The sequence below is a fragment of the Salmo trutta genome, chromosome 33, assembly GCF_901001165.1.
Source record: "Salmo trutta chromosome 33, fSalTru1.1, whole genome shotgun sequence".
NCBI lineage: Eukaryota > Metazoa > Chordata > Actinopteri > Salmoniformes > Salmonidae > Salmo > Salmo trutta.
The window spans coordinates 39,685,259-39,711,252 of record NC_042989.1 but is presented as its reverse complement, the minus strand read 5'-3'; the positions used below and the strand labels follow the sequence as shown (position 1 = coordinate 39,711,252).

General features: G+C 44.3%; 2 protein-coding genes across 3 annotated transcripts in view; one reads left to right on the top strand and one right to left on the bottom strand.

Moving 5' to 3' along the window:
- l2hgdh (L-2-hydroxyglutarate dehydrogenase) overlaps positions 1 to 21,532 on the bottom strand; it is a 39,907-nt gene extending 18,375 nt beyond the window's left edge. The window contains exon 1 of the mRNA XM_029730917.1: positions 21,290 to 21,532. Coding sequence (XP_029586777.1) covers positions 21,290 to 21,378 — 89 coding nt within the window. The 5' untranslated portion in view covers positions 21,379 to 21,532. The remainder of the gene's footprint in view (positions 1 to 21,289) is intronic.
- Positions 21,533 to 21,569: 37 nt separating this feature from the next.
- dmac2l (distal membrane arm assembly component 2 like) lies at positions 21,570 to 24,922 on the top strand. 2 transcript variants are annotated; one of them, XM_029730919.1, is made up of 5 exons: positions 21,570 to 21,674; positions 22,457 to 22,573; positions 22,789 to 22,992; positions 23,903 to 24,074; positions 24,298 to 24,922. In XM_029730919.1, the coding sequence occupies exons 2-5, from the start codon at positions 22,558 to 22,560 to the stop codon at positions 24,410 to 24,412; spliced, it is 507 nt and encodes a 168-aa protein (XP_029586779.1). In that variant the 5' UTR covers positions 21,570 to 21,674; positions 22,457 to 22,557; the 3' UTR covers positions 24,413 to 24,922. The 2 variants fall into 2 exon arrangements, with proteins under 2 accessions (XP_029586779.1, XP_029586778.1); XM_029730918.1 differs by having other exon boundaries at positions 21,572 to 21,674; positions 22,784 to 22,992.
- Positions 24,923 to 25,994: the final 1,072 nt, after the last annotated feature.

Genomic DNA, 25,994 nt, shown 5'->3' with positions numbered 1-25,994 from the left:
AGTATAAGAATCTGAACATGGCCCAAATAATCAAAAATAAAGGTTACACAACATCATTCCAAAATGAGACATTCTAACACGATCCTCCCTCGCGGACACCTCTCTAACATATACTGAGCACCTTTCACTCATAACTGCTAGAAGATTAAGGACATGGTCCGTAGACACTTGTAACCGGAAACACCCTCTGTTACCTAACGTATAATACATGTTCATCATTTTAGGAAGGCAAAACTAACTTATAATTAAAGAAAAGCATACATTTATATATGTATGAAACCCATAGAACAAACATAAAAGACAACATATACTTAAGGCCTGTTCAGAATCATACTAGGGGTTATGTCCTAGGGGCACACTCCTCATCCGCACAAATAGGGCAATCCCCCCTTTGGCACATTGCACAAAAGAGAGGGTCGGGATGATGGTAATGTTCATTATTGTCGTCTTGGGAGCACCACTTGCAACGCCTAGGTTTTGGACATTTCTTGTGTACATGGACAATCACCAATTCACCTGAAGCGGGGTCTGTGCCATACACCGGAAAACCACCAGGTCGCCAATCATGGCACCTATAACCTCCTCCAAGGATTACCTCATGGAGACAGTTAGGGTTACCAAAAGGGCAATCAAGGGGACCTCCAACAGCATTGCAAGGGTTCCCATACTTATTGGTATAGTGTCCAGGATTATCTGGGACAGGATTAATTACAAGAGGTGGATCCAATACATAATCCTTAAACTTCTTTCTTTGCCTCCTCTTTGGTTTAGGGGTTACTCCATGTACTGACATCTGTTTAACAGCAGTCTTGACCACAAGTGATTTAACTAAAGGTATTACACAGCAGAATACAACGCCTAACGCCACCAGGCCCGCACCCACCATGATGGCCATCCTGGTGAACATAGCGCCCCACTTTCCTAAGGCCAGGTCCAACCAATCCCAGACATGGGAATCAAACCCAGCATTCGCTTTTACTTCTGCTCTTAACCCTTTAAGTTTATTCATAGCTAGGGAAAATGTTCCATTAGGGGCAGTGTTATTGGGGATAAAAGTACAACACGCATCTCCATACATTACACAAACTCCCCCCTTTTCCGCTAAGAGCCAGTTAAGAGCTTCCCTGTTCTGCCATGTCATCTGGCTTGTGGCCTTTACCTGTTCTCCTAAGGCTGTCAACGCAGAGTCTGTATAATTAATAAATCTTTGTTGATTATAATATATATAATTAATCCATTCTAAGTTCTTATTGGGTGTGACCCACAAAAATATAGATTCAAACCCAGATTTAACCTCATCCCTGGCTTTAAACTCAGTAGGCACACCCCTAGGTTGTCCAATTGAGTCAAGGTATACTTTAGGATCCGATTCATATTCTCTCTTAGTCCTAGTTTTAGCGTGTTCCACCTGGGGTATTTTAATAATGTCAACTTGTTGGACTGCTCTAACTAACGCACACAACCCAATCCATCCTTCAGGAAGAACATTCAGAAGTTTGTTTTTTCCACACATCCAAAAACTATCCGCAATGCCTCTATCTTGGTTCTTTAACATGGTCAGAGATGGTGCAACCTGAGTGATGTTGCCGCACGACCCCTTCCTATTTGTCATTAGTCCTTTCTCATCAAATTTACGAATACCCGCAATTTCTAACACCCAGATGGTGTCACACTGTACCGTTGTGTTTCCCACATTAATTCCACCAATACCATAATTATAGAAACATTCATATTTTCCTTTGACCACGGTACTTTTGTCTATCTGAGGTTTAGTTAACTCAGTCCTAATGTCGTATTTAGCACATTCCTTGTTAGCCAATACGGTCGTTTGTAACATAGTTTTACCTTTAGAACTGCCCAAAGCCATTCTGCACTCAATGTCACATAAAGGAATATGGTACTTCCCTTGATTACAATTATTATTTTTCCATTTAGCACAACTGTCAAATGTTGCCGGTTCTGGTACTATTAACATTTCAGACAAGGGTGATTTGCTGCATAATATACAATTGTCCATCTTATGTCTATCTGCTGTATACCTTGCCCATTTATACCAGTCATTCTTTACCACTTCTTCCAATGTTCTGTCCTTGGGTGGTTCTGAGTCTACCCCACCCACTGTCTCGTCCATATCATTCTCTTGAGGTGAACTGTTGGGCTTTGTCAACAAGTTCCAAATGTCTGTGAAAAACCCTCCTGATTCTGATGTTTCTGGTCTCGTCGTGGGTTTCACTGTAGGTGTAATCACCGGTGTTGTGGTAGGTGTAGTGGATTTCTCACCCAGAGTAGTAGATGTTACTCCAGTCGTGACCACTGTGGTGTTTACAGCTGCTGTCACAGTCGTCGTGGTTCTAGCTGTTGTAAGTACTTGGGGATCGGGTGCTGGTGTGAATTCAACTTTCATGGTGGTTGTAGTGCTTCCACCGACCAGTCCTGTATGTGTCAGTTCAACTATAAATTCTTCTCCTTCAACTGGTTCAATGTTCTTTATGCTGAGCACCCATTCGTTTTCTTCTTTAATTACTGTCAGGTCACATCCTTTGGGATCCCAGATGACTTCTCCCTTGGTCTGATGATGAGTCCATCCACAGTAGGCGACTTCAGGTAGAGGTTTTATCCTGTACAATGCGACTGTTTTCTGTTCCCCTGCTTCCGTTATTATCTGAGGTGGGACTGTAATTCTGACCCTGTTCTTCCCGCCTGGTTGTCTGTCAGGTTCTTCTCTTTTTTTCCTGTTCAATTGTTTATCAGGGGGACCGAGTGAGTGCTGAAAAGTCAATGGTGGGAAAAGCCTTTTGCTCTTCGGTCCTTGGGTCATCTCCTTCTTCTCTCCTTTGGGAGGCTTCTCCTCCTGCCACTTGTGTGGTTCTTTCTTTGGTTTGGGGATCTCCCTCCTCTGGTCCACCTGGCTCCCCGTCTGGGTGAGCATCAGGTCCAGGGAAAAGCCATTTCCATTCTTCGTGGTGTATTTCTGGGTCCCATTGTAGTGGGCTTTCGTTATAGCTATCTGCCATAGTAGGCATATCACCAGGAGCATCAGGCATATCGCTTTCCCTCCCCCTTGGAGTCTCTGGTCCCACCGGCTTGAGTATTGTTGATTGGCCGGTTTCTTCTCCTGCCCTGTCTCTTCGTTTACTCCTTCTAAGGGCAGTTGGTGGTGTGTCAGCCGTCTCTTGGCTTTCGCCTGGCTTGTTATCTTCCTGGCTTCCTTCCGAAGCCTCGTTCTCTTCCGCTGTTCCTTCTCCTGTCGTGCCCCCGTTTGATGTATCAGCATCCTCTGGGTCCTCATTCTTATCCGGTTGTTTCCTTCTGTCTGTCGGGACCCTGGTGCAGTGGTTGAGATGATACCACGTCTTGCTTCCTTTCACCTGGACGGCTGTTGACGTGGCTTCGGCCACCTCGTAGGGTCCTTCTCTCCTTGGCTGATCCCACTTTCTCCGGAACACCCGAATGTAGACCAGGTCCCCTGGTATCACCTGTCGTGGCCCTTCTGGTCTCTGCTCCGGTTCCTTCTTTTTCTCCTGTGAATATATAGCTTCATGTATCTTGGTTAGATGCTTTACATATGATTTTAGTTCTGTTTCTAGTATGTCTAACGAGGGACCTTTGTACAGTCCCCCTAGTGATGGCACAGGCATGGGTCGACCCGTAAGCATTTCATGCGGTGACAAGTGCGTGTTTCTGTTAGTTTCCATGCGACTGCTCATTAGTGCAAGCGGCAAAGCATCTACCCAATTAAGCCCCGTGGATGAGCAAATCTTTATTATTTTGTTTTTCAGCGAGCCGTTGGCTCTCTCTACGATTCCTTGCGATTGGGGATGATACACACATCCTAGTCTTTGTTTCATCCTTAGCTTCTGTATTATGGTTTTTACTACTTTTTGTATGAACGCCGCGCCATTGTCTGAACTGATTTCTGATGGAATACCAAACCTGGGTATTACTTCTTTTGATAAGAATTTTATCACTGTGTTTGCTCCTTGATCAGCCGACGGTATTGCTTCTATCCATCTGCTAAACCTGTCTATGATGACTAACATGTACCTTTTACCATAAGCAGGTTTTATCATGTCTACATAGTCCATCACAATGTGTCGAAATGGTCCTTCTGGGACTGGTATGTGACCTATGGGCGTGGTTATACCTTTACGTATGTTGTTTTTCGCACATATTTCACATTTTGACAAGACGTAATCTACTGTTGCCTGTAGATACGGAGACCAAAAACCTTGTTTTTTGATTTGTCTTACCACCTCCCCCCTTGCACAATGATCTAGATCATGTGCATCATTAATAAGCAAACCCAATAATGTGGTTGTGGCAAGTATGGCTCCATCATGTGTTCTCCATACCCCATGTCTATCAACAGAGGCTCCCCTCTGTACCCAGGTATTTTTTTCGGTAATTGTAGCACGAGCCTGAATTTGAATCAACTCATCGGGAGTCGTGAGCGGCGCAATACCAATTACATCTAGCAACGGTGCCGTGAGAATAGGGACAGTACATCTAGAAGCTTTCTTAGCAGCCTCATCAGCTGCATTATTACCCCTGATAACAAATCATTACCTTTTTTGTGTGCTTGACATTTGATTATGGCCAGTCTTCTAGGATACATTAAAGCTGTCATTAGCTTGATGATTTGTGCATGGTGTTGTATAGGAGTTCCATCACTCTTTTTAAACCCTCTCTGTTTCCATACTGCACCAAACAGGTGACACACCCCATGTGCATAAGCCGAATCGGTGTAGATGTTAACTGTCTTTCCCTTTCCTAGTACACAAGCAGCCGTTAATGCTTGCAGTTCAGCCAACTGAGCCGAACATGGTTGAGGGCAATATTCTAATATTACCTCGGTAAAGGTTCTACCTTGTTCCTTAACTACTGCAAACCCCGCATGATTACCGGTGTAGTCCTTATAACAAGAACCATCTACAAAGTAGTTCTCCAGGTTATGTCCCTCACGGTCCATTAAGGGAATGGACTCCAAATCGGGGCGCAGTTTGGTAAATGTTAAGGCTTCAGCCACACAGTCGTGTGCTTGTCCTTCAAAGTCAAATGGAATTCTGTCAGCTGGATTGACAGTGTTGCATCTTTTTATGGATACGTCCGGGTATGTGAGTAACGTCATATAGTCCAAAGTTCTAGCGTTAGTTAACACAAATCTTCCCTGTTCTATCAGCTCCACTATTTTATGATGGGTACTGATAATCACCGGATATCCCATGGTGATAGTCGAGGCCTTATCATATGCATAATGTAAGGCTGCTAATCCCTGATAGCAGGGTGGGTAGCCTTGGGCTACTGGATCTAACTTAGAACTGTAGTAGGCAATAGGCTGTTTCTTTCTACCGCTACATGTTTCCTGCATAAGAATAGCGGCCGCATAGTTGTCACACCTATTTGCTACGTACAATAAAAATGGTTTAGTGTAGTCGGGAGCTGCTAGAGCTGGTGCTGTTTGCATTTCCTTTTTAAGTGTTTCGAACGCAATGATAGCATCGGCGTTCCACTCCAGAGGCGCTCTTAGATTAAGCTGTCCTGCTTCCTTCATTATTTCTCTCAGAGGAGCTGTTTTGACTACATACTCCTCTATCCAATCAGAACTAAATCCTGTCATTCCTAAGAAGGTCATCATTTGAGCTACCGTTCGGGGCAACGGTGCTTTGCTAATTCCCTCTAACTGTCCTGTAGCTATTGCTTTGGTTCCATGGGCTATTGTTCTACCTAAGTACTCAACCTGGGGTTGACAGTACTGTAATTTTGCTTTAGAGACCTTGTGTCCTCCATCCGCTAACCTCTGCAGGACTTTTAGAGAGTCAGAGTGGCACTGTTCTATTGTAGAGGCGCAGATTAACAGGTCATCTACATATTGGATCAAAGTTCCGTCAAGCATTAATTCTTCTAAATCTGCTCTCAATATCTGATTGAATAAATGCGGGCTGTGCCTAAATCCCTGGGGGAGGCGTGAGTAAGACAGGGTCTTACCCCTATACCGAAATGCAAACAAGTGCCTGCATTCCTCCGCCAGGGGGACACTAAAAAATGCTCCACACAGGTCAATCACGGTGAAGTATTTGGCATCTGGGGGAACATTAGTCAACAGCGTGTGAGGGTTGGGAACTTCTGCTGGACAATCTTGTGCTATGTCATTAATAGCCCTTAAGTCGTGTACCAGTCTCCATTTTTTACCATCGGCTTTAAGTACAGGTAGCAAAGGGGTATTACAGACGCTTGGCATCTCAATTAATACTCCTGCCCTGATTAGTCCCTCAATTGTTGATCTTATTCCCTCCTCAGCTTCGGGCTTCATAGGATACTGGGCTTTCCAAGGGGGTTTGGCGTCTGGTTTGACTTTTATGTTGATCGGGCTTGCTGATTTGACAAGCCCTACGTCGGTATCATGTTGTGACCATACTTCTGGTGGTATGATTTTCTCCATTTCTTCTCTAAGCTCGCAAATTAGCCCTATCCCTTCACCTAACATTACTAGTTGGTCTGCACGGACCTCTATCTCCCTAGGATCGCCAATCATTATTGTAGTGGTTACTATCTTGATGAATTCTTTATTTTTGGAGTGGAAAATTAATGGATTATCCGTTTTATCCCACTCTGTCTTCTTAGCTTCCCTCATCATGGGTCCCATCTCCTTTGATGTGAAACCTTGATTCACCAGCAATGTGATGTGAGGGATAGAGTCCGAGACATTGAACCATTTCAGCACAAACTCAGAATCATCTCCGTCCATCACGTCCATTGCTGCTCCCTGTTTTCCAATGATTATACATTGGGACATAATTGGTGCTTTCCTGCCATGTGCCCCCAAGACCCAGAGTCGTTCTAGCAATGGATCCTGATGAGGGTCAAATTGCATTGTGCAGTGATATTCAGACCCTGCTCTAACTGCTCCGGGTATCTGGGCCTGAATAAATTTACCCCATCTTCTTACTGTCCTATCCACATCTGTTTCAATTCCTCCTAACCAATATACGTTGGCTGTGGCCTCTGTGTTTACCACTGATAATTGTAGTCCTATTTTTTCTATTATCACCCCGTCGGGGGAGCACTTAATTTGTACACCCATTTGGCATAGGGCATCTCTTCCTAACAGATTAACCGGTGTTTGATCTGATACCAGTATTGGGATTGTTGCTGATTTACCGTTGGCAGTAAGACGAACTGGAGCGGTCATTGGATTTAGCTGCGCTTTTCCCGAGAATCCCATTGTTTTGGCATATTTACCAGACATGGGGAGATGAGAGGCATAATTTGGACTTACACATGTGTAAGTGGCTCCAGTATCTATTAACATGGGTACGTCTCTATTCTCTATTTGAACCTGCAGCATAGGCTCTTGGTCAGCTCCTGTGGTTAAAATTGTAAGCTGACCCTCCCCTTTAGGATTCTCTGGGCATCCCTAGTAAGTCTGATTGGGTCCTGACCATGGGTTCACAGGGCCTGGAGGTGGGTTTCGGTCACCCCGCCATCCGCCAGTAGGGCCCCAGGGATTCTGGTTTCCCCCAGCAGGTGGCTGCCAGCCACCGGAGCTGTTGTTCGCTGGTGTACGCCTATTGTGCGTATTATCCCCAGTGCGATCCTGCCAGGGGTTTACGGGGCATTCACGTCTGGTGTGTCCGTGTTGGTAGCAACCCCAACATACACCAGGCGGCCCCCGCGGGGTCCTGATTCCTCTCTTCTGATCCCCCTGTGCATTCCTTTGTTGTCTGTTCCCACCAGTGTGCTCCCTAGTCCAAATTGGGGGCTGTGTGTACACATTTGCTACTGGCAGTGGGACGAGCACTTGGGTCCGGTCAGGGGCCAACTGTTGCGGCCCTCCTGGGGAAACAGCAGCCATTGTTCCTATCTCGGGCACAGAAGTGGTTACTGAGGCCTGGATCTTTTTCTTTCCTTTGGTCAATTCTTCCAGCTGCAACTGGGCCAGTCTTCTCTGGATGTCTTTCCCTTGCTCAGCTTGTTTCTGTTCCTCCCTTCTATGTTTCTCCACAGCGTGAACCACATAGTCACAGAATTCTTTGTATGGTTTGGAGGTAAGTCCCACCACATCCTCCAGCCTGTTCCTTACTGGCTGGGGCATGGCTTCCACCACTGAGTTCCGGAACATCGTTGTCATCAATTCATTTTCCTCCGGATCCTGTTCTGTTTCCATTCTCCATTTTTTCAGTCGTTCATGTAGGTACGCAGCTGGGCTTTCTGTAGCTCCAATGGCCTCTCCCCTCAATGCCTTAGGGTCCACTTTTGTTGGGTATGCTGCCCTTAGGGCCCTCCAGATGGCAGGCCTGTACCTGTCAAACATCAGTCCATCACTTGACACCTCCCACCCTGTGCCGTTGATTCCTCCCTCCTGCAGGATTTCTCCCATTCTCTGCACGCTTGTTACCCTTGCCAGTAATGCCCTTATGTCGCCCACCGCCAGTAATTTCCCCATTGTAAATTCTTCAAAGGTTCTGATCCACTTCCCAGCCCCCTCATGGATGTCCGGCAGCCGGGCGACCAAACCTTCCAGGTCCTGCGTAGCCCATGGTATGTAGTGCCCCTGATTTCCTTTTATCAGGACTGGGCATTGGTTATATGGATCTAGACTATAGCTTTTTGCTTTTATCTTTGTCCTGTCTCTGAGCACCATGTGATCTGTTTCAGTGGAGTCTCGTCTCAGGCTTTCCTGTAGGTTGCGAGCTGTTGCCTCATCTTGCCTTTCTTGCTCCCTTGCATATTCTTCCTTTGCTCGCTCATATTCTTCTTGTATTTTTTGTGTTAATAGGCGGTTCTTCCTTTCTAATAGATCTATATCAAATCTATTACTTTTTCCCTCATCCTCAGATTCTTCCCCACAATTGCTGCTTCCATCGGATCCTTCAGGAGTTTTTGGGTGTTTCTGTGACTTCTCTTCTCTCTTGTCTTTTTCTTTTCTTCCTTCTGTTGTGTGTTGTTTCGATGTTTCCTTTTTTCCCATTTCTGTTTCCATTGCTTTCAGGGTTTTTATCAAACCCCCATAGCAATTGAAACCTTCTTCTTCGCTTTTTGTGTGTCTCTTTGTTTTTGTTGGACCTTTCCCTGCTGGGTGAGGGAGTGCGCCCACTGCTCTAGGTGTGCAGGTCTCTTCCTCCTCCTCCTCTGTCACTTCTACCCTACCTCTTATTTCCATCTGTCCGGTTACCATGGGATACTGCCCATGGGAGTAAGGTGATGGCTTATTCTCCCACACACCCTTTTCCTCATTTTTCTTGTGATCTTTCTTCAGCATTTCTCTTGCCGTTCTCATGCTATGTAACAGACCCATTCCTTCTTCTTTAAACATTTTCAATATTTCATTCTCTCTTTCTCGTTTGTTCTTTCTTTTCTGCTTATTGTCATTTGGTTTGTAGTTTTTTATTAAGGTCTCCATTTCCTCACACACAGAGACATCCAATGTCCCCTCTGCAGGCCATTTGGTTTTATATTTTCTAGTACGCTTTTCCCATTTCTCAGATGTTTCTTTTATTTCATTTTTACTCAAAGGGTGCCTGGCCCCCAAGATCTCTACCGGTGTCCCCTTCATTTTGATGGGCATCTTTGCTTTTAGTTTTAATTTCCTGTATTTAACTTTCTTCCAATTCTATCCTTTATAATATCTATCCTCTTTTATCTTATTCTATGTGCTTTACTATTTTCCGATGACTTCTTATTATTCTGTTCCTGTCTTATTCGGTCTGTCCTAGTCCTCTCTCTGTTTCTCTTTGTTATCATATACTAATTCTCCCTTCCTAGGCTGCGACCTCCTAGGGACCCAGCAATTCTAAAGTGCTTTATTTTTACTTGTGTTTACACTGTGCTGCGTTATCCGTCTTGTGAGTGCCAAACATTTATTGCGGTTCCGTGTGCTATCTTATTTAATTCTGGCTTGACCTGTCTTTACTTTTTACTTCCCGTTTTAGTTTATGTCTTTATTTGTGTGTGTTTCCTTTCCTCCCTGCGCACCGTGTGTGCTATGTGTATGTGTTTACTGTCTTTTTATTGTGTCCTTTCTTTCCTAGTTCTATAAATTTAATATACTGTATTATATCGATGTTTTATCTTTACCTATGGCTCTCCTTATCTGTTATCTATTGGTTTTACTCCCTTTTCCCCAGGAGAGTTTTAACCCTACTCTCCCTATTTATATCGAGCGGCTACACAGCGGAGTTTCACAGTTCCTCCCCTGTCCCAAAATAGCGCACACACACCCGTTATTTCTCCTCCTTGCTCTCTGCTTCTGGCTTGTTCTGATATTCTTCCTTAACCTAGAGAAACCTTAACTCATTCAAACACTTTTTTATTCGCATTCATACAATCTTTATTCACATTCGTTCATTCACACCCTGCTTTACCTAAAGCAACCTATATACCTCAGTCTATTCCTGATACACTTCCTCAACACAGGATAACTTTGTATTCTTAGGATTTTTGTAGTATGTCGGAATTTCTGCTTAATCGAGTCAGTTTCCCTTCACACTGTTTGTTCCCCCCCGTACTGTCCTCCGTTCCTCAGAGCAGCTACGCGGTGGACCCCACAGATCTTCCGGCGCCGTTAGCAAGGCGGAGCGTTATTATCTGTAGGACTAACTTTTTCACGGTTTCCGTACGTCTACCTAGACCGGATCTCTCCCGTGCCCTTCCTGCTCACTGCATACAGATCCTCGTTCCTCGAGCGATATCGTGAGCAGCCCACCCAATCAAGCCCTCTATTTTCTCCTAGGCGCGATTGTGTAGGATTTCTATCTATGTAGCCCCTTTGGCTAATTTCCCCACGGTTATCATTCGTTTATCTCGATCGAATCTCTCCCGTGCCCTATCTGTTCACTGCATACAGATCCTCGTTCCGCGAGCGATATCGTGAACAGCCTACCTAATCAAGCCCTCTAATTTTCTCCTAGGCGCGATTATGCAGGATTTCTATCTACTTATCTATTTGTTTTGACCACACGCACACAGCAACAGCAGCCCCACGCCAGGTCAGGCAGTCCAGCCGAAAGAGAGCAAACGCACACACCTCTTGGGCCACACAAGGTTCCCAGATCCTATGGTCTCGAGAAAGGACCAACCCGAATCACACACCCAGCACGAACCGCCTGATCAGGTTGATTGGGCTGTGTTAACGCACATCCCAAAACAGGTCCTGAAACAGTCGAACTCGGCCAAGCAGAATCAGACGGGACAAGCCCTCCCAGCAAAACCACACATGTGGGCCCGTTAGAATGGTCCAATCAGCGCAGGCGCAAACCCTCCCCGCTAGACACCCCCACAAGCCGGTCCACTATCCACTGCGCATGTAATCCCAACAAAATGTACACATATCACATTTAACAATTCCCCATTCATGCATGCATGCAGTTCTATTGAATTCAAAAGTTCTTTCAATGTTGCAGAATTTTTCAGGAGTTCTTTTAGAAGAGAGACCTACGTGGCGTTTCCTTCGTTGAGACTGAGTCTCTGAAGCAATCTACACAAACATTTCAACTACTGTAAGAACAAGCTTACCTTATTATAGTTGGGCGGCCACCCGTTTGCGAGACTGCTCCAGAAAAACCGTCACCAACCAAAAACGCCGTTGTCTGAGGTCCCTGGCGTCTCCTGGCAAGCTCGCCAAAGTATGTCGTGGAAAATGGTCTTAAAAGTAACACTCTTTACAAGAACTTGTAAATTCAATATAGACTTTAATACAAAGTAACAAAGCCGAGCTGGTCCGCGGAGCAACTGCCTTTCCCCAGCCCCAGCTCTGCTTTTTATCCACATACAATACATAGGTCCATCCTTTATGTAAATGAAGAAAAACCCTTTTTCCTTTCTGCCACCATTATCTTTCAATCCTATGGATAACGCCCACATCTGAGGATAACGCCCATATCTGCTCTTATTTCTAACATAATGGTGGCCAAACCTTCCTCACGTGAACATAAAATTAATGCATGCATCACATGCATGCTCTCGGTTGCCTGTCCCATCTTCCTTTCACGTGTGTTTCTTTCTGAGTTCACCAGGTTCATATGTACTTAATCAGTTACCTCATTTCATGTACTTTTCCAGATGTACCCTAGGCAGTGTATGTTTAACATAATTTCATTTACCTAACTGTACTTTGTCATGGCTCTGTAATTAGGCCGCCTGGCCCTTACATGATCCCCAACGTCCTTGTTATCTTTACTTAACCTTGTTATCTTTAGGAGAAAAGGAGATTTTCTCCTAGTTAATGTATCTATGTCTTTCCTTCCTTCAGCACGTTTTTCCTTCTCCCACATTTCTAGCTAATGTATCCTGGGATCTAAATATTGGGTTTTTATTTGACCTGAAATGCACAAGGTCCTCTACTCTGACAATTAAGAAAAAGGGTAAACTGAGTTAGTTTCTAGTCATCTCTCCTCCTTCAGTCTTCTTCTTTGGACTTTATATGGTGGTTGGCAACCAACTTTAAGGTGCATTACCACCACCAACTGGACTGGAGTGTGGACCTCAGTTCATCGTTCAATCACCCACGTGGGTCTATGCGCCTAAAAACCAATGAGGAGATGGGAGAAGCGAAGTTCTATTTTAGCGCCTGGCTATGCAGACGCCCACGAGCAGTTTGAATAACCTGTTCTGTACCAGTCAAAAGTTTGGACACACCTACTCATTCAAGGGTTTTTCTTTATTTTTACTATTTTCTACATTGTAGAATAATAGTGACGACATCAAAACTATGAAATAACACATATGGAATCATGTAGGAACCAAAGAAAAGTGTTAAATCAAAAATATATTTTATATTTGAGATTCTTCAAAGTAGCCACCCATTGCCTTGACATATTTGCATACTCTCATTTCACAGTCCCCTAACCAATTGTGCTAGTGTGCGTTTTTTTTGCGTTATTTGTAACTTATTTTGTACATTACGTTTCTACCACCGTCTCTTATGACCCAAAAGAGCTTCTAGATATCAGGACAGCGATTATCCGTACTGGAAGAAGATTTTTTCTTTTAACGAGTCGGACACAAAGGATTTACTCCAGACACCCAACAAGGCCCTCATCCCCGTTACTCGTAGGATAAAGAGACCGATATCTGGGACGTAGGTCTGGGTGCCTTGTAAGGATCCGATGGCGAGTGGGTAATCTGCCTCTACCATCAGTACTATTAGCCAATATGCAATCATTGGATAATAAAATACACAAATTATGAGCACATATATCCTACCAACGGGACATTAAAAACTCTTACGTTTCACCGAGTCCTGGCTGAACGACGACATGAATAACATACAGCTGGCAGGTTTTACGCTTTTTCGGCAGGATAGAACAGCAGCCTCTGGTAAGATAAGGGGTGGGGGTCTATGTATATTTGTAAACAACAGCTGGTGCACAAAGTTTAAGGAAGTGTCAGTTTTTCTCACCTGAGGTAGAGTATCTCATGATAAGCTGTAGACCACACTATTTACCAAGAGAGTTTATCTATATTCTTCGTAGCTGTCTATTTACCACCACAAACCGATGCTGGCACTAAGACCGCACTCAATGAGCTGTATACGGCCATAAGCAAATCAGAAAATGCTCATCCAAACGCAGCGCTCCTAGTGGCCGGGGACTTTAATGCAGGGAAACTTAAATCCATTTTACCTAAATTCTACCAGCATGTTAAAATGTGCAACCAGACGGAAAAAAAAAGAAAAAAAAAAAAACTCAACCACCTTTACTCCACACACAGATGCGTACAAAGCTCTCCCTCGCCCTCCATTTGGCAAATCTGACCATAATTCTATCCTCCTGATTGCTGCTTACAAGCCAAAATTAAAGCAGGAAACACCAGAGACTGTCTATAAAAAAGTGGTCAGATGAAGCAGATGCTGAACTACAGGACTGTTTTGCTAGCACAGCCTGGAATATGTTCCGGGATTCCTCCGATGGCATTGAGGAGTACACCACATCAGTCACTGGCTTCATCAATAAGTGCATCGATGACGTCGTCCCTAGTGACTGTACGTACATACTCCAACCAGAAGCCATGGATTACAGGCAACATCCGCACTGAGTTAAAGGGTAGAGCTGCCGCTTTCAAGGAGCAGGACTCTAACCTGGAAGCTTATAAGAAATCCCGCTATGCACTCCGACAAACCATCAAACAGGCTAAGCGTCAATACAGGACTAAGATTGAATCGTACTACACTGGCACCGACACTCGTCGTATGTGGCAGGGCTTGCAAACTATTACAGAGTACAGAGGGAAGCACATCCGCGAACTGCCCAGTGACACGAGCCTACCAGACGAGCTAAACTACTTCTATGTGCGCTTCGAGGCAAGTAACACTGAAACATGCATGACAGCATCAGCTGTTCCGGACGACTGTGATCACACTCTCCGCAGCTGATGTGAGTAAGACCTTTAACCTCTCTGGGCCAGTTGAATCCCGTGGCGCGTTATTCAAATACCTTAGAAATGCTATTACTTCAATTTCTCAAACATATGACTATTTTACACAATTTTAAAGACAAGACTCTCGTTAATCTAACCACACTGTCCGATTTCAAAAAGGCTTTACAACGAAAGCAAAACATTAGATTATGTCAGCAGAGTACCCAGCCATAAATAATCAGACACCCATTTTTCAAGCTAGCATATAATGTCACATAAACCCAAACCACAGCTAAATGCAGCACTAACCTTTGATGATCTTCATCAGATGACAATCTTAGTACATTATGTTATACAATACATGCATGTCTGTTCAATCAAGTTCATATTTATATCAAAAACCAGCTTTTTTACATTAGCAGGTGACTAGCATGTGACTAGCATTCCCACCGAACACTTCAGGTGAATTTACTAAATTACTCACGATAAACGTTCACAAAAAGCATAACAATTATTTTAAGAATTATATATACAGAACTCCTCTATGCACTCGATATGTCCGATTTTAAAATAGCTTTTTGGTGAAAGCATATTTTGCAATATTCTAGATAGATAGCCCGGCATCACAGGGCTAGCTATTTAGACACCCAGCAAGTGTAGCACTCACCAAAGTCAGATTTACTATAAGAAAAATTGTATTACCTTTGCTGTTCTTCGTCAGAATGCACTCCCAGGACTTCTACTTCAATAATAAATGTTGGTTTGGTCCCAAATAATCCATTGTTATATCCAAATAGCGGCGTTTTGTTCGTGCGTTCAAGACACTATCCGAAAGGGTAAATAAGGGTGGCGAGCACGACGCATTTCGTGACAAAAAAAATTCTAAATATTACATTACCGTACTTCGAAGCATGTCAACCGCTGTTTAAAATAAATTTTTATGCCATTTTTCTCGTAAAAAAACGATAATATTCCGACCAGGAAATCGTTTTTTAATACAAAGAGAGTGAAAGTAAAAGCATGGGATCCCCTCATGCACGAGCCTCAGTCTGATGGCCCTCTGATAGAGCACTTGCCAAACGCGCTAGTGTGTTTCAGCCTGGGCCTGGAATTACGTCATTCAGCTTTTTCCCGGGTTCTGAGAGCCTATGGGAGCCGTAGGAAGTGTCACGTCATGCCAGAGATCCCCTGTTTTGTTAGAGATCCCCTGTTTTGTTAGAGATGATCAAGGAGGGCAAGAAATGGTCAGACAGGCCACTTCCTGTAAGGAATCTTCTCAGGTTTTAGCCTGCCATATGAGTTCTGTTATACTCACAGACACCATTCAAACAGTTTTAGAAACTTTAGGGTGTTTTCTATCCAAAGCCAATAATTATATGCATATTCTAGTTACTGGGCAGGAGTAGTAACCAGATTAAATCGGGTACGTTTTTTATCCGGCCGTGTAAATACTGCCCCCTATCCCTAACAAGTTAAACAGGTCAACATTCACAAGCCGCAGGGCCAGACGGATTACCAGGACGTGTACTCCGAGCATGCGCTGACCAACTGGCAAGTGTCTTCAATGACATTTTCAACATGTTCCTGATTGAGTCTGTAATACCAACATGCTTCAAGCAGACCACCATAGTGTTCTTGGGCACAAGGACTAAGGTAACCTGCCTAAATGACTACCGCCTTGTGGCACTCACATCTGTAGCCATGAAATGCTTTGAAAGGCTGGTCATGGCTCACAACACCATTATCCCAGAAACCCTAGACCCACTCCAATTTGCATACCACCCCAACAGATCCACAGATGATGCAATCTCTATCGCACTCCACACTGCCCTTTCCCACCTGGACAAAAGGAACACCTATGTGAGAATGCCATTTATTGACTACAGCTCAGCATACGACACCATAATGCCCTCAAAGCTCACCACTAAGCTAAGGACCCTGGGACTAAACACTTCCCTCTGCAACTGGATCCTGGACTTCCTGACTGACCGGACCCAGGTGGTAAGGGTAGGCAACAACACATCCGCCACGCTGATCCTCAACACGGGTGCCCCTCAGGGGTGCGTGCTATGTCCCCTCCTGTACTCCCTGTTCACTCATGACTGCATGGCCAGGCACGACTCCAACACCATCATTGAGTTTGCCAATGACACAACAGTGGTAGGCCTGATCACCGACAACAGTGAGACAGCCTATAGGGAGGAGGTCAGAGACCTGGCCATGTGGTGCCAGGACAACAACCTCTCCCTCAACGTGATCAAGACAAAGGAGATGATTGTGGACTACAGGAAATGGAGGACTGAGCACGCCCCCTTTCTCATCGACGGGGCTGCAGTGGAACAGGTTGAGAGTTAAGTTTGTATTTATTATGCATCGGATATATTTACCATATCATATGGAGACAGAAACAGAAACCTTTTACCTTATAAGTAGACATAATTGCAAATGATTAAATCCTTCCAATAGAAATAATTTAGTTACGAATTAAACTTTAATTAAATGAGTTGACTCTTCACATGGGATGATTTCACTGAACAACAAAAGAAAGGGGAATATTGAATGATCCCCAATGATCCATCGCATCTCCCCAAAAACATTTTCAACATACATCTGTAAAATCATAGTGTACAAACTAAAGCTTTGGTTGTCTTCCTCTCAGGCTTACATGTCTTCTCCCTGGACCTCCTCAATGTCCACCTCTTGAACATCATCTTCACTGTCACTTTCCAACCTTGTTGAGGATGGCTTGTTGTCAGGCTCAAAAAGCCTAAAATTTGCCCCGGTTGGCCACCAATTTTTCAAACCTTGTATTGGTCAGCCTGTTGCGTGCTTTGGTGTGTGTGTTCCCAAACAAGGACCAGTTGCGCTCTGAGGTGGCTGATGTTGGTGGGATTTGGAGGATGATGGAGGCAACAGAGGAAAGAGCCTCAGATCCACAAAGTCCCTTCCACCAGGTGGCTGATGAGATATGTTGGCATGACTGCCATATTGCTTCTCCATCCCTAAGCCCTTGCTTGGAAGTGTACTTCGCCAGACTGCCAAGAACCTTGCCCTCATCCAGGTCAAGGTAGCGAGACACGGTAGTGATGACACCATAGGCCTTGTTGATCTCTGTACCAGACAGGATGCTCTTGCCAGCATACTTGGGGTCCAACATGTACGCTGCAGCGTGTATGGGCTTCAGGCAGAAGTCTTCACGCTTTTTGATGCATTTCAGAACTGCTGTTTCCTCTGCTTGGAGCAACAGTGAAGTGGGCAGGGCAGTATGGATTTCTTCTCTTACATCTGCAAGCAGTCTGAACATCAGACAGGATGGCATTGTCTCCCTCAATCCGTGCAATGGCTACTGCTACAGGTTTCAGGAGTTTCAGGCTGCTTACCACTCTCTCCCAAAATACATCATCCAGGAGGATCCTCTTGATTGGGCTGTCCATATCGGCAGACTGGGATATGGCCATTTCTTGGAGAGACTCCTTCCCCTCCAGGAGACTGTCAAACATGATGACAACGCGACCCCAACGGGTGTTGCTGGGCAGCTTCAATGTGGTGCTCTTATTCGTCTCACTTTGCTTGGTGAGGTAAATTGCTGCTATTGTGAGCGCCGAGGGAACTTTATGCACTTGGCCAGATGATTCTGCATCTTTGTTGCATTCTTCACATATGATTTGACAAAGTATTTGCAAATGTACACAGCTTTTCCTTCTACATTAGCTGCAGTGGAATGTCTCCACACATCAGATGGCGCCCGTGGCATTTTCCTGTAAAGATTAGGGAAAGAAATGAGTAAACAAAAACAACAAATACAATTCCATGTACAGATAAATAGTTAAGCAGTTAGATTAAACAACTCCTTTGTAAGATAAATGTTTTAAAATGAAACATGTATGGAAACAGGTGAATTAACACTCCTCAGTTAGCAGGCTCAAGCAAGATAAAACCCACATGGAAGCAAACACTAACTAGCAGAAATTGTTAACAAGTTAGATTTAAACACACTTTGCTGGCTACTATAGGCTACTATTTACAAGTTAACAAAAAATAATTTATGCCATAAAATATATTCACCCCACCCAGTATTGTAATCAAAACTTACCAGAAAGCATGTAGTCCTTGTCTGACAGTATAGTAGTGTGGGCTCAATAGCATATCATTAGCGTGCAAGATCTTGAGAATCAGCTGTACATGTGATGGAAGAATGCACTGTGCCTGCAGAGGGTTGCAATTCCATTGAATTGAGGATAGTTTAACCAAAATATGCCACAAGACCTAGAATTGCCTTATGTGTATGCCACAAAAAGGTTCACTGTTATAAGCTAACTTTTTTGATGAATTTAAGCAAAATTGCCCAAATTCCAGGGCTTAACTTCCCACGGAAATATTCTGGCCCTTTGCAACCCTATTCACAACACACTGTGTGCCCGCAGACCCCTACTCCACCACAGATCTACAATACTAAATCCATGTGTGTGTGTGTGTGTGTGTGTGTGTGTGTGTATATAGTGCATATGTTATCGTGTGTATGCATGTGTTTGTGTTGCTTCACAGTCCCCTCTGTTCCAGGTGTTTTTTAATCTTTTTTTTTAAATCTAATTTTACTGCTGGCATCAGTTACCTGATGTGGAATAGAGTTCCATGTAGTCATGGCTCTATGTAGTACTGTGCGCCTCCCATAGTCTGTTCTGGACTTGGGGACTGTGAAGAGACCTCTGGTGGCATGTCTTGTGGGGTATGGATGGGTGTCTGAGCTGTGTGCCAGTAGTTTAGACAGACAGCTCGGTGCATTCAACCTCTCATAAATAAAAGTAGTGATGAAGTCAATCTCTCCTCCACTTTCAGCCAGGAGAGACTGACATGCATATTATTAATATTAGCTCTCTGTGTCCATCCAAGAGCCAGCCGTGCTGCCCTGTTCTGAGCCAGCCGTGCTGCCCTGTTCTGAGCCAGCCGTGCTGCCCTGTTCTGAGCCAGCCGTGCTGCCCTGTTCTGAGCCAGCCGTGCTGCCCTGTTCTGAGCCAGCCGTGCTGCCCTGTTCTGAGCCAGCCGTGCTGCCCTGTTCTGAGCCAGCCGTGCTGCCCTGTTCTGAGACAATTGCAATTTTCTTAAGTCCTTTTTTTGTGGCACCTGACCACACGACTGAACAGTAGTCCAGGTGCCACAAAACTAGGGCCTGTGGGACCTGCCTTGTTGATAGTGTTGTTAAGAAGGTAGAAACTAGGGCCTGTAGGACCTGCCTTGTTGATAGTGTTGTTAAGAAGGTAGAAACTAGGGCCTGTAGGACCTGCCTTGTTGATAGTGTTGTTAAGAAGGTAGAAACTTGGGCCTGTAGGACCTGCCTTGTTGATAGTGTTGTTAAGAAGGTAGAAACTAGGGCCTGTAGGACCTGCCTTGTTGATAGTGTTGTTAAGAAGGTAGAAACTAGGGCCTGTAGGACCTGCCTTGTTGATAGTGTTGTTAAGAAGGTAGAAACTAGGGCCTGTAGGACCTGCCTTGTTGATAGTGTTGTTAAGAAGGTAGAAACTAGGGCCTGTAGGACCTGCCTTGTTGATAGTGTTGTTAAGAAGGTAGAAACTTGGGCCTGTAGGACCTGCCTTGTTGATAGTGTTGTTAAGAAGGTAGAAACTAGGGCCTGTAGGACCTGCCTTGTTGATAGTGTTGTTAAGAAGGTAGAAACTAGGGCCTGTAGGACCTGCCTTGTTGATAGTGTTGTTAAGAAGGTAGAAACTAGGGCCTGTAGGACCTGCCTTGTTGATAGTGTTGTTGAGAAGGTAGAAACTAGGGCCTGTAGGACCTGCCTTGTTGATAGTGTTGTTAAGAAGGTAGAAACTAGGGCCTGTAGGACCTGCCTTGTTGATAGTGTTGTTAAGAAGGCAGAGCAGAGCTTTATTATGGACAGACTTCTCCCCATCTTAGCTACTGTTGTATCAATATGTTTTGACCATGACAGTTTACAATCCAGGGTTACTGCAAGCAGTTTAATCATCTCAATTTGCCCAATTTCGTCATTATTTATTACAAGATTTAGTTGAGGTTTAGGATTTCGTGAGTGTTTTTTTCCAAATACAATGCTTTTAGTTGTAGAAATATTTAGGGCTAACTTATTCCTTGCCACCCACTCTGAAACTGACTGCAACTGTTGAGTGTTTCAGTCATTTCAGTCGCTGACGTGTATAGTGTTGAGTCATCCGCATACATAGACACTCAGGCTTTACTCAGTCAGTGGCATGTTGTTAGTAAAGTTCCTCGGTGTACACATCAACAATAAACTATCATTGTCCAAACACACCAAAACAGTCGTGAAGAGGGCACAACAAAGCCTATTCCCCCTCAGGAAACTGAAAAGATTTAGCATTGGTCCTCAGATCCTCAAAAGGTTCTACAGCTGCACCATCACTGTGGGACTCTATTGTACAGAGACCAATCACTGCAGCTGTTCACCCCATGTTAGTGGGCAAATCACGGATAATTCCAAACTCCGTTTTAGACGAGACTGACTTTATGACCAAAGTTGTCCCATTTACACTTTGACAACCGAATAACTGTTTCCCGTGTGGCTCAGTTGGTAGAGCATGGTGTTTGCAACGCCAGGGTTGTGGGTTCGATTCTCACGGGGGACCAGTACGAAAAAAAAAATTAAAAAAAATGCATGCATTCATTACTGTAAGTCGCTCTGGATAAGAGCGTCTGCTAAATGACTAAAATGTAAATGTTTCCGACTCATATCGATGCCGTTTTGAAAGGGATTTTTTTAAAGGCAGTCACTCTTTAATTCATCTTAAATATAGAACCTGTCGCCGGCGAACATACCGGCTGTGCACATCAAGCCCAGACCATAGTCTCGTTACTGGAGATCCATAAAGCCCACTAGCAGCTGCCTAGACTAGACAATTTGGTACTTTTCTACCTCTGCACACACACTCACCCGTCACACCCCACTCACCTGTGTATTCTAGCTGTTCTGCATATCGTGGACTTTGCCACGGTTGCAAATAAAGCAGCAAACGACGCGCTGCTTAGTGTCCGTATCATCTCGACAGAGATTGAATAGTAACCTATACCAGCTTTGACAGTAACATCAATGGCCGTGCACACATATTGTGTGAATGTGTTTTTATTAAACAGCAGTAGTCCACAAGGTTTCTCTCGCTACGAGACAGTCATAATCAAACTCCTCGCTGACACGGAGCTCTGCCCCTTTGACCCTTCACCCAGTTGGAGGAGCCAATGGCAAGGCGCGTCTGTCGTACGTAAAGGGTTAAAGTTCAGACGGCCGGAAACATGTTGGCAACGTGAAAACAGTAAACTAACAGACAGGTGAACGCAAGGTAAGTCAATTATCAGCTGGTTTTAACAAATACGTCGACAAATTAAATCTCACACGTCTTGATTGCTTAGGACTTTTAGTGTTTTAAAAGCAAGTTTTCTTATTTGTTTGTGTCTTGTGTGGTGCTGCGTTGTCTACGTTTATTGGTAACTGTCTGCAGCTATTAGGTAATGTCTCCTAACAAACAGTTTATCTAGGATTTAATTTAGCTCCGTCTGTCTGGATCAAAAGCAACGTTATTCAGAGATTAGACATCTAAATTAGTATGTCGATGGTAACATTTTTTTTACACGAATTTTAAAAATCCCATCAGTCTTACATTAGAGGACATCCCTCAACATATCTTCAGGTCAGAAAGACACGGTATGACGCTGCTGTCGCAGTAATATAATATCATGTAATGTCTTTCAGACCTGAAGATATGAGGCTGCTGTCGCAGTAATATAATGTAATGTCTTTCAGACCTGAAGATATGAGGCTGCTGTCGCAGTAATATAATGTAATGTCTTTCAGACCTGAAGATACGAGGCTGCTGTCGCAGTAATATAATACGATGTAATGTCTTTCAGACCTGAAGATACGAGGCTGCTGTCGCAGTAATATAATATCATGTAATGTCTTTCAGACCTGAAGATATGAGGCTGCTGTCGCAGTAATATAATGTAATGTCTTTCAGACCTGAAGATATGAGGCTGCTGTCGCAGTAATATAATGTAATGTCTTTCAGACCTGAAGATACGAGGCTGCTGTCGCAGTAATATAATATCATATAATGTCTTTCAGACCTGAAGATATGAGGCTACTGTCCAAGGCACTACAGACCGTTCTCTCCTCGAAGAAAACTTTGTCACTTGAGGGCAGCAGACCGTTCTGGGGATGGCTCAATGCTGTCTTCAACAAGTGAGTGATACAATCATCAGTATCTAATATTAGACTTTAGCTAAACAGAATACATTACATTTTATCAGACACTCTCCTTATCCAGAGTGATAGATTAGTAATGTACTAAATAGTATACTCTGTGGACCACAATACAGCTGAGGTAGTAATTACTATATTCTTTATGTATTTGTAATAATGTATTAGTAGTAATTCTATTCTTGTCACCAGAGTAGACTATGAGCGTATCAAGGCGGTGGGTCCAGACCGTGCTGCTGCAGAGTGGCTGACAAGGTGCGGTGCCAAGGTGAGGTTCCAGGGGTTCGACCGCTGGCAACACGACTACAACGGCCTGCCCACCGGCCCTCTGGGACAATACAAGATCCAGGGCATCGACGCCACAGACTCTTGCATCATGTACAAAGGCTTCGATCACCTGGGTACGTTTTCCAATGCAGCCTTCCAATCTCCAAAACCTTTTCGGTGTCTCACTAGCCTCGACGGTGAGGTGAAACCCTGTGGCAGAGGTCTCACTATTCTCAGAACCAGATATCGTGACTACGCTGGGCATCTACTCAATTTGTTTAGTCTGACACAAGACACTAGTGTCTGTTCTAGTGACTTTGACTAAATACAAATCAATTTATTAAAAGACAGTCTTCTATTATCAATTATTCACTTAATTTAAGCATTGCATGCCCTCGGGGGGGGGAATAGAATGCTGTCATTGTGTATTTTTAACCAGAAAAAGATTTCAGTTCCGTATGGTTGGCTTTAATGTTCAGCTAATCCTATATAATCCGACACCTGGGCGTGTTAGGAGAAAGTGAGAGGTGAGGGTGAAAGTTGGTGTCTTCCAGACTGTTTACCTGGGGAGTGACGCAGGAGAACAGGATGTTTTACACCAGAAAGAGAGACTGAGAACACTGTCTGTCACCCTGCCTGGCCTGGTCTGGCATGCTTAGCACTGGGCTCAGAGAAACCGCTACAGAGCCCTCAATAGCCTGGTTGCAAATCTATTTGTTGTATTGCAACATCCTGTGACTTGTTGTCATGACAAACATTTTTTTTTAAACGATTTAACCTTTATTTAACTGGGCAAGTCTGTTAAGAACAAATTCTTATTTACCATGACGGCCTAGGAACAGTGGGTTAACTGCCTTGTTCAGGGGCAACCAACAGATTTCAGCTCGGGGATTCGATCTAGCAACCTTTCGGTTACTGGCCCGACACGCTAACCACTAGGCTACCCTGCCTCCCCAAAATGACCATAAGAGTTGGCAATATAACGCAATCAGCTATGGGACCGAGCTGCTGAAGTATGTTGAATTCAATGTTTCCCCCCTCTAGATGGACTACAGCATGTCGAAGAGCTCAAACTAAACAAGAGTATGTACATAGAGGATGCCTGCTTAGAGAGAATAAGCACCATAGAGAACCTACAGGCCAGCCTGTACAAGATGGAGGTGGTCTCCTGTGGGAATGTGACTGACAAGGGTCTCATCGCCCTGCATAAACTCAGGTGGGTCTGCTACTGTGCCTGGGAACATCATTATGGAAGTGTGGCTGTACTAGAGGCCAACCAGTAAAATAATATAAAATCTGTGGATATTGATCCCCTGAAGTGGAGGCTGTTTTCATGTTGACGTTCCGGCACAAGGCTTTTCTCATGACCGGTCTCCATGATGACTTGACTATATTAGTGTTTATATTTAGTTTGACTATTTAGTTTGACTATCTCCCAGGAGTCTAGAACATCTGTACCTCAGCGATCTGCCAGGAGTGGTAGAGAAGGAGAAGACCGTGGAGAGACTCCAGACAGCTCTACCTGGGCTGGACATAGAGCTGGATCTGGACTGACTGACAGACTGAGGATGAACCACAACCACAGAGGAACAGTGGGTAGTGCCATGATGACCAGAAGATGCACGTTGTTTTGCAGCAGCATATTGTAGCATATCGTTAAGGGTTTTGCAATGAAAATTTGAATTGCCGTTTTAGTCTATTTTTTTTCTTTTTGGTTTGTAGTGAATATGACCTTGGTCCCAGATCTGTTGGTGCTGTCTTGCCATGGCCTCCTATGGCCAGTACTCTATGGCCTACTCCTATGGTCATTGGCATGGCCTACTCCTATTGTCATTGGCATGGCCTCCTATGGCCAGTACTCTATGGCCTACTCCTATGGTCATTGGCATGACCATAGGAGTTGGCAAGACGGCACAAACAGATCTGGGACCAGCCTAGTGGGACACGGGACAGATGAGATTACTATGGCAACATGTTTTCAACTGGACTTTGTTGGTATTATCTCCCTTAATGTTTATTAAGTATGACTCCATTAAAAAAACAAAAGTACAAAGACTGTAACAAGGCTGAGGATTTCATTGAATTGATTCATTAGTTTAGAAATTATTTTATTCATTTTAATTTGGCGTTCGTAACATGTCCAGGAGTAGACGCCTATAGAAGTCCTTAGCTCCGGTGTTCTGACAGTAATGATTAATCAAATACACTGCTAAGGTTAAATTATGTCTTAGGGCTCTATTCAATCCGTAAAGTGGAATTTCAGCGTTAGTGGGATTTAAATTCGAAAGGTAATGTTCCCGTGTTAACGGCGACTGCATACACCGTAAGCACTTCCGACGTCGGCTCCATTAGAAATTACCTTTTATACTGAACAATATAAACGCAACAATTTCTGAGTTACAGTTCATATGAGGAAATCAGTCAATTGAAATGCATTAATTAGGCCCTAATCTATGGCTTGAACATGACTGTTCACAGATACCTTTTGAAAAGAAAATAGGGGTGTTGGGTCAGAACTAGTCAGTATCTGGTGTGACCATCTGCCTCATGCAGCACAACATCTCCTTCACATAGAGTTGATCAGGCTGTTGGTTGTGGAATGTTGTTCCACTGTGTGAAGTTGCTGGATATTGGCGGGAACTGGAACACGTCGTCATGCACGTCTGTCCAGAGCATCCCAAACATGCTCAATGGATGACATGTTTGAGTATGCAGGCCATGGAAGAACGGGGACGTTTTCAGCCTCTAGGAAATGTGTACAGATCCTTGTGACACACAGCCGTGCATTATCATGCTGAAACAGATGGGGGCGGATGAATGGCACAATGGGCCCTTGTCACGCTATCTCTGTGTATTCACATTGCAATTTTGTTCGTAGCTTATGCAACAGTGTAGGTTCCGTCCCTCTCCTCGCCCCAACCTGGGCTCCTCTGCACACATCAACTGACACCCCACAAAGCATCGTTACCCATCGCGCCACAAAAGCCGCGGTCCTTGCAGAGCAAGGGGAACAACTACTTCAAGGTCTCAGAGCGAGTGGCGTCACCGATTGAAACGCTATTAGTGCGCACCACCGCTAACTAGCTAGCCATTTCACATCGGTTACACCTGCCCCATAACCTCACCGCCACCATGG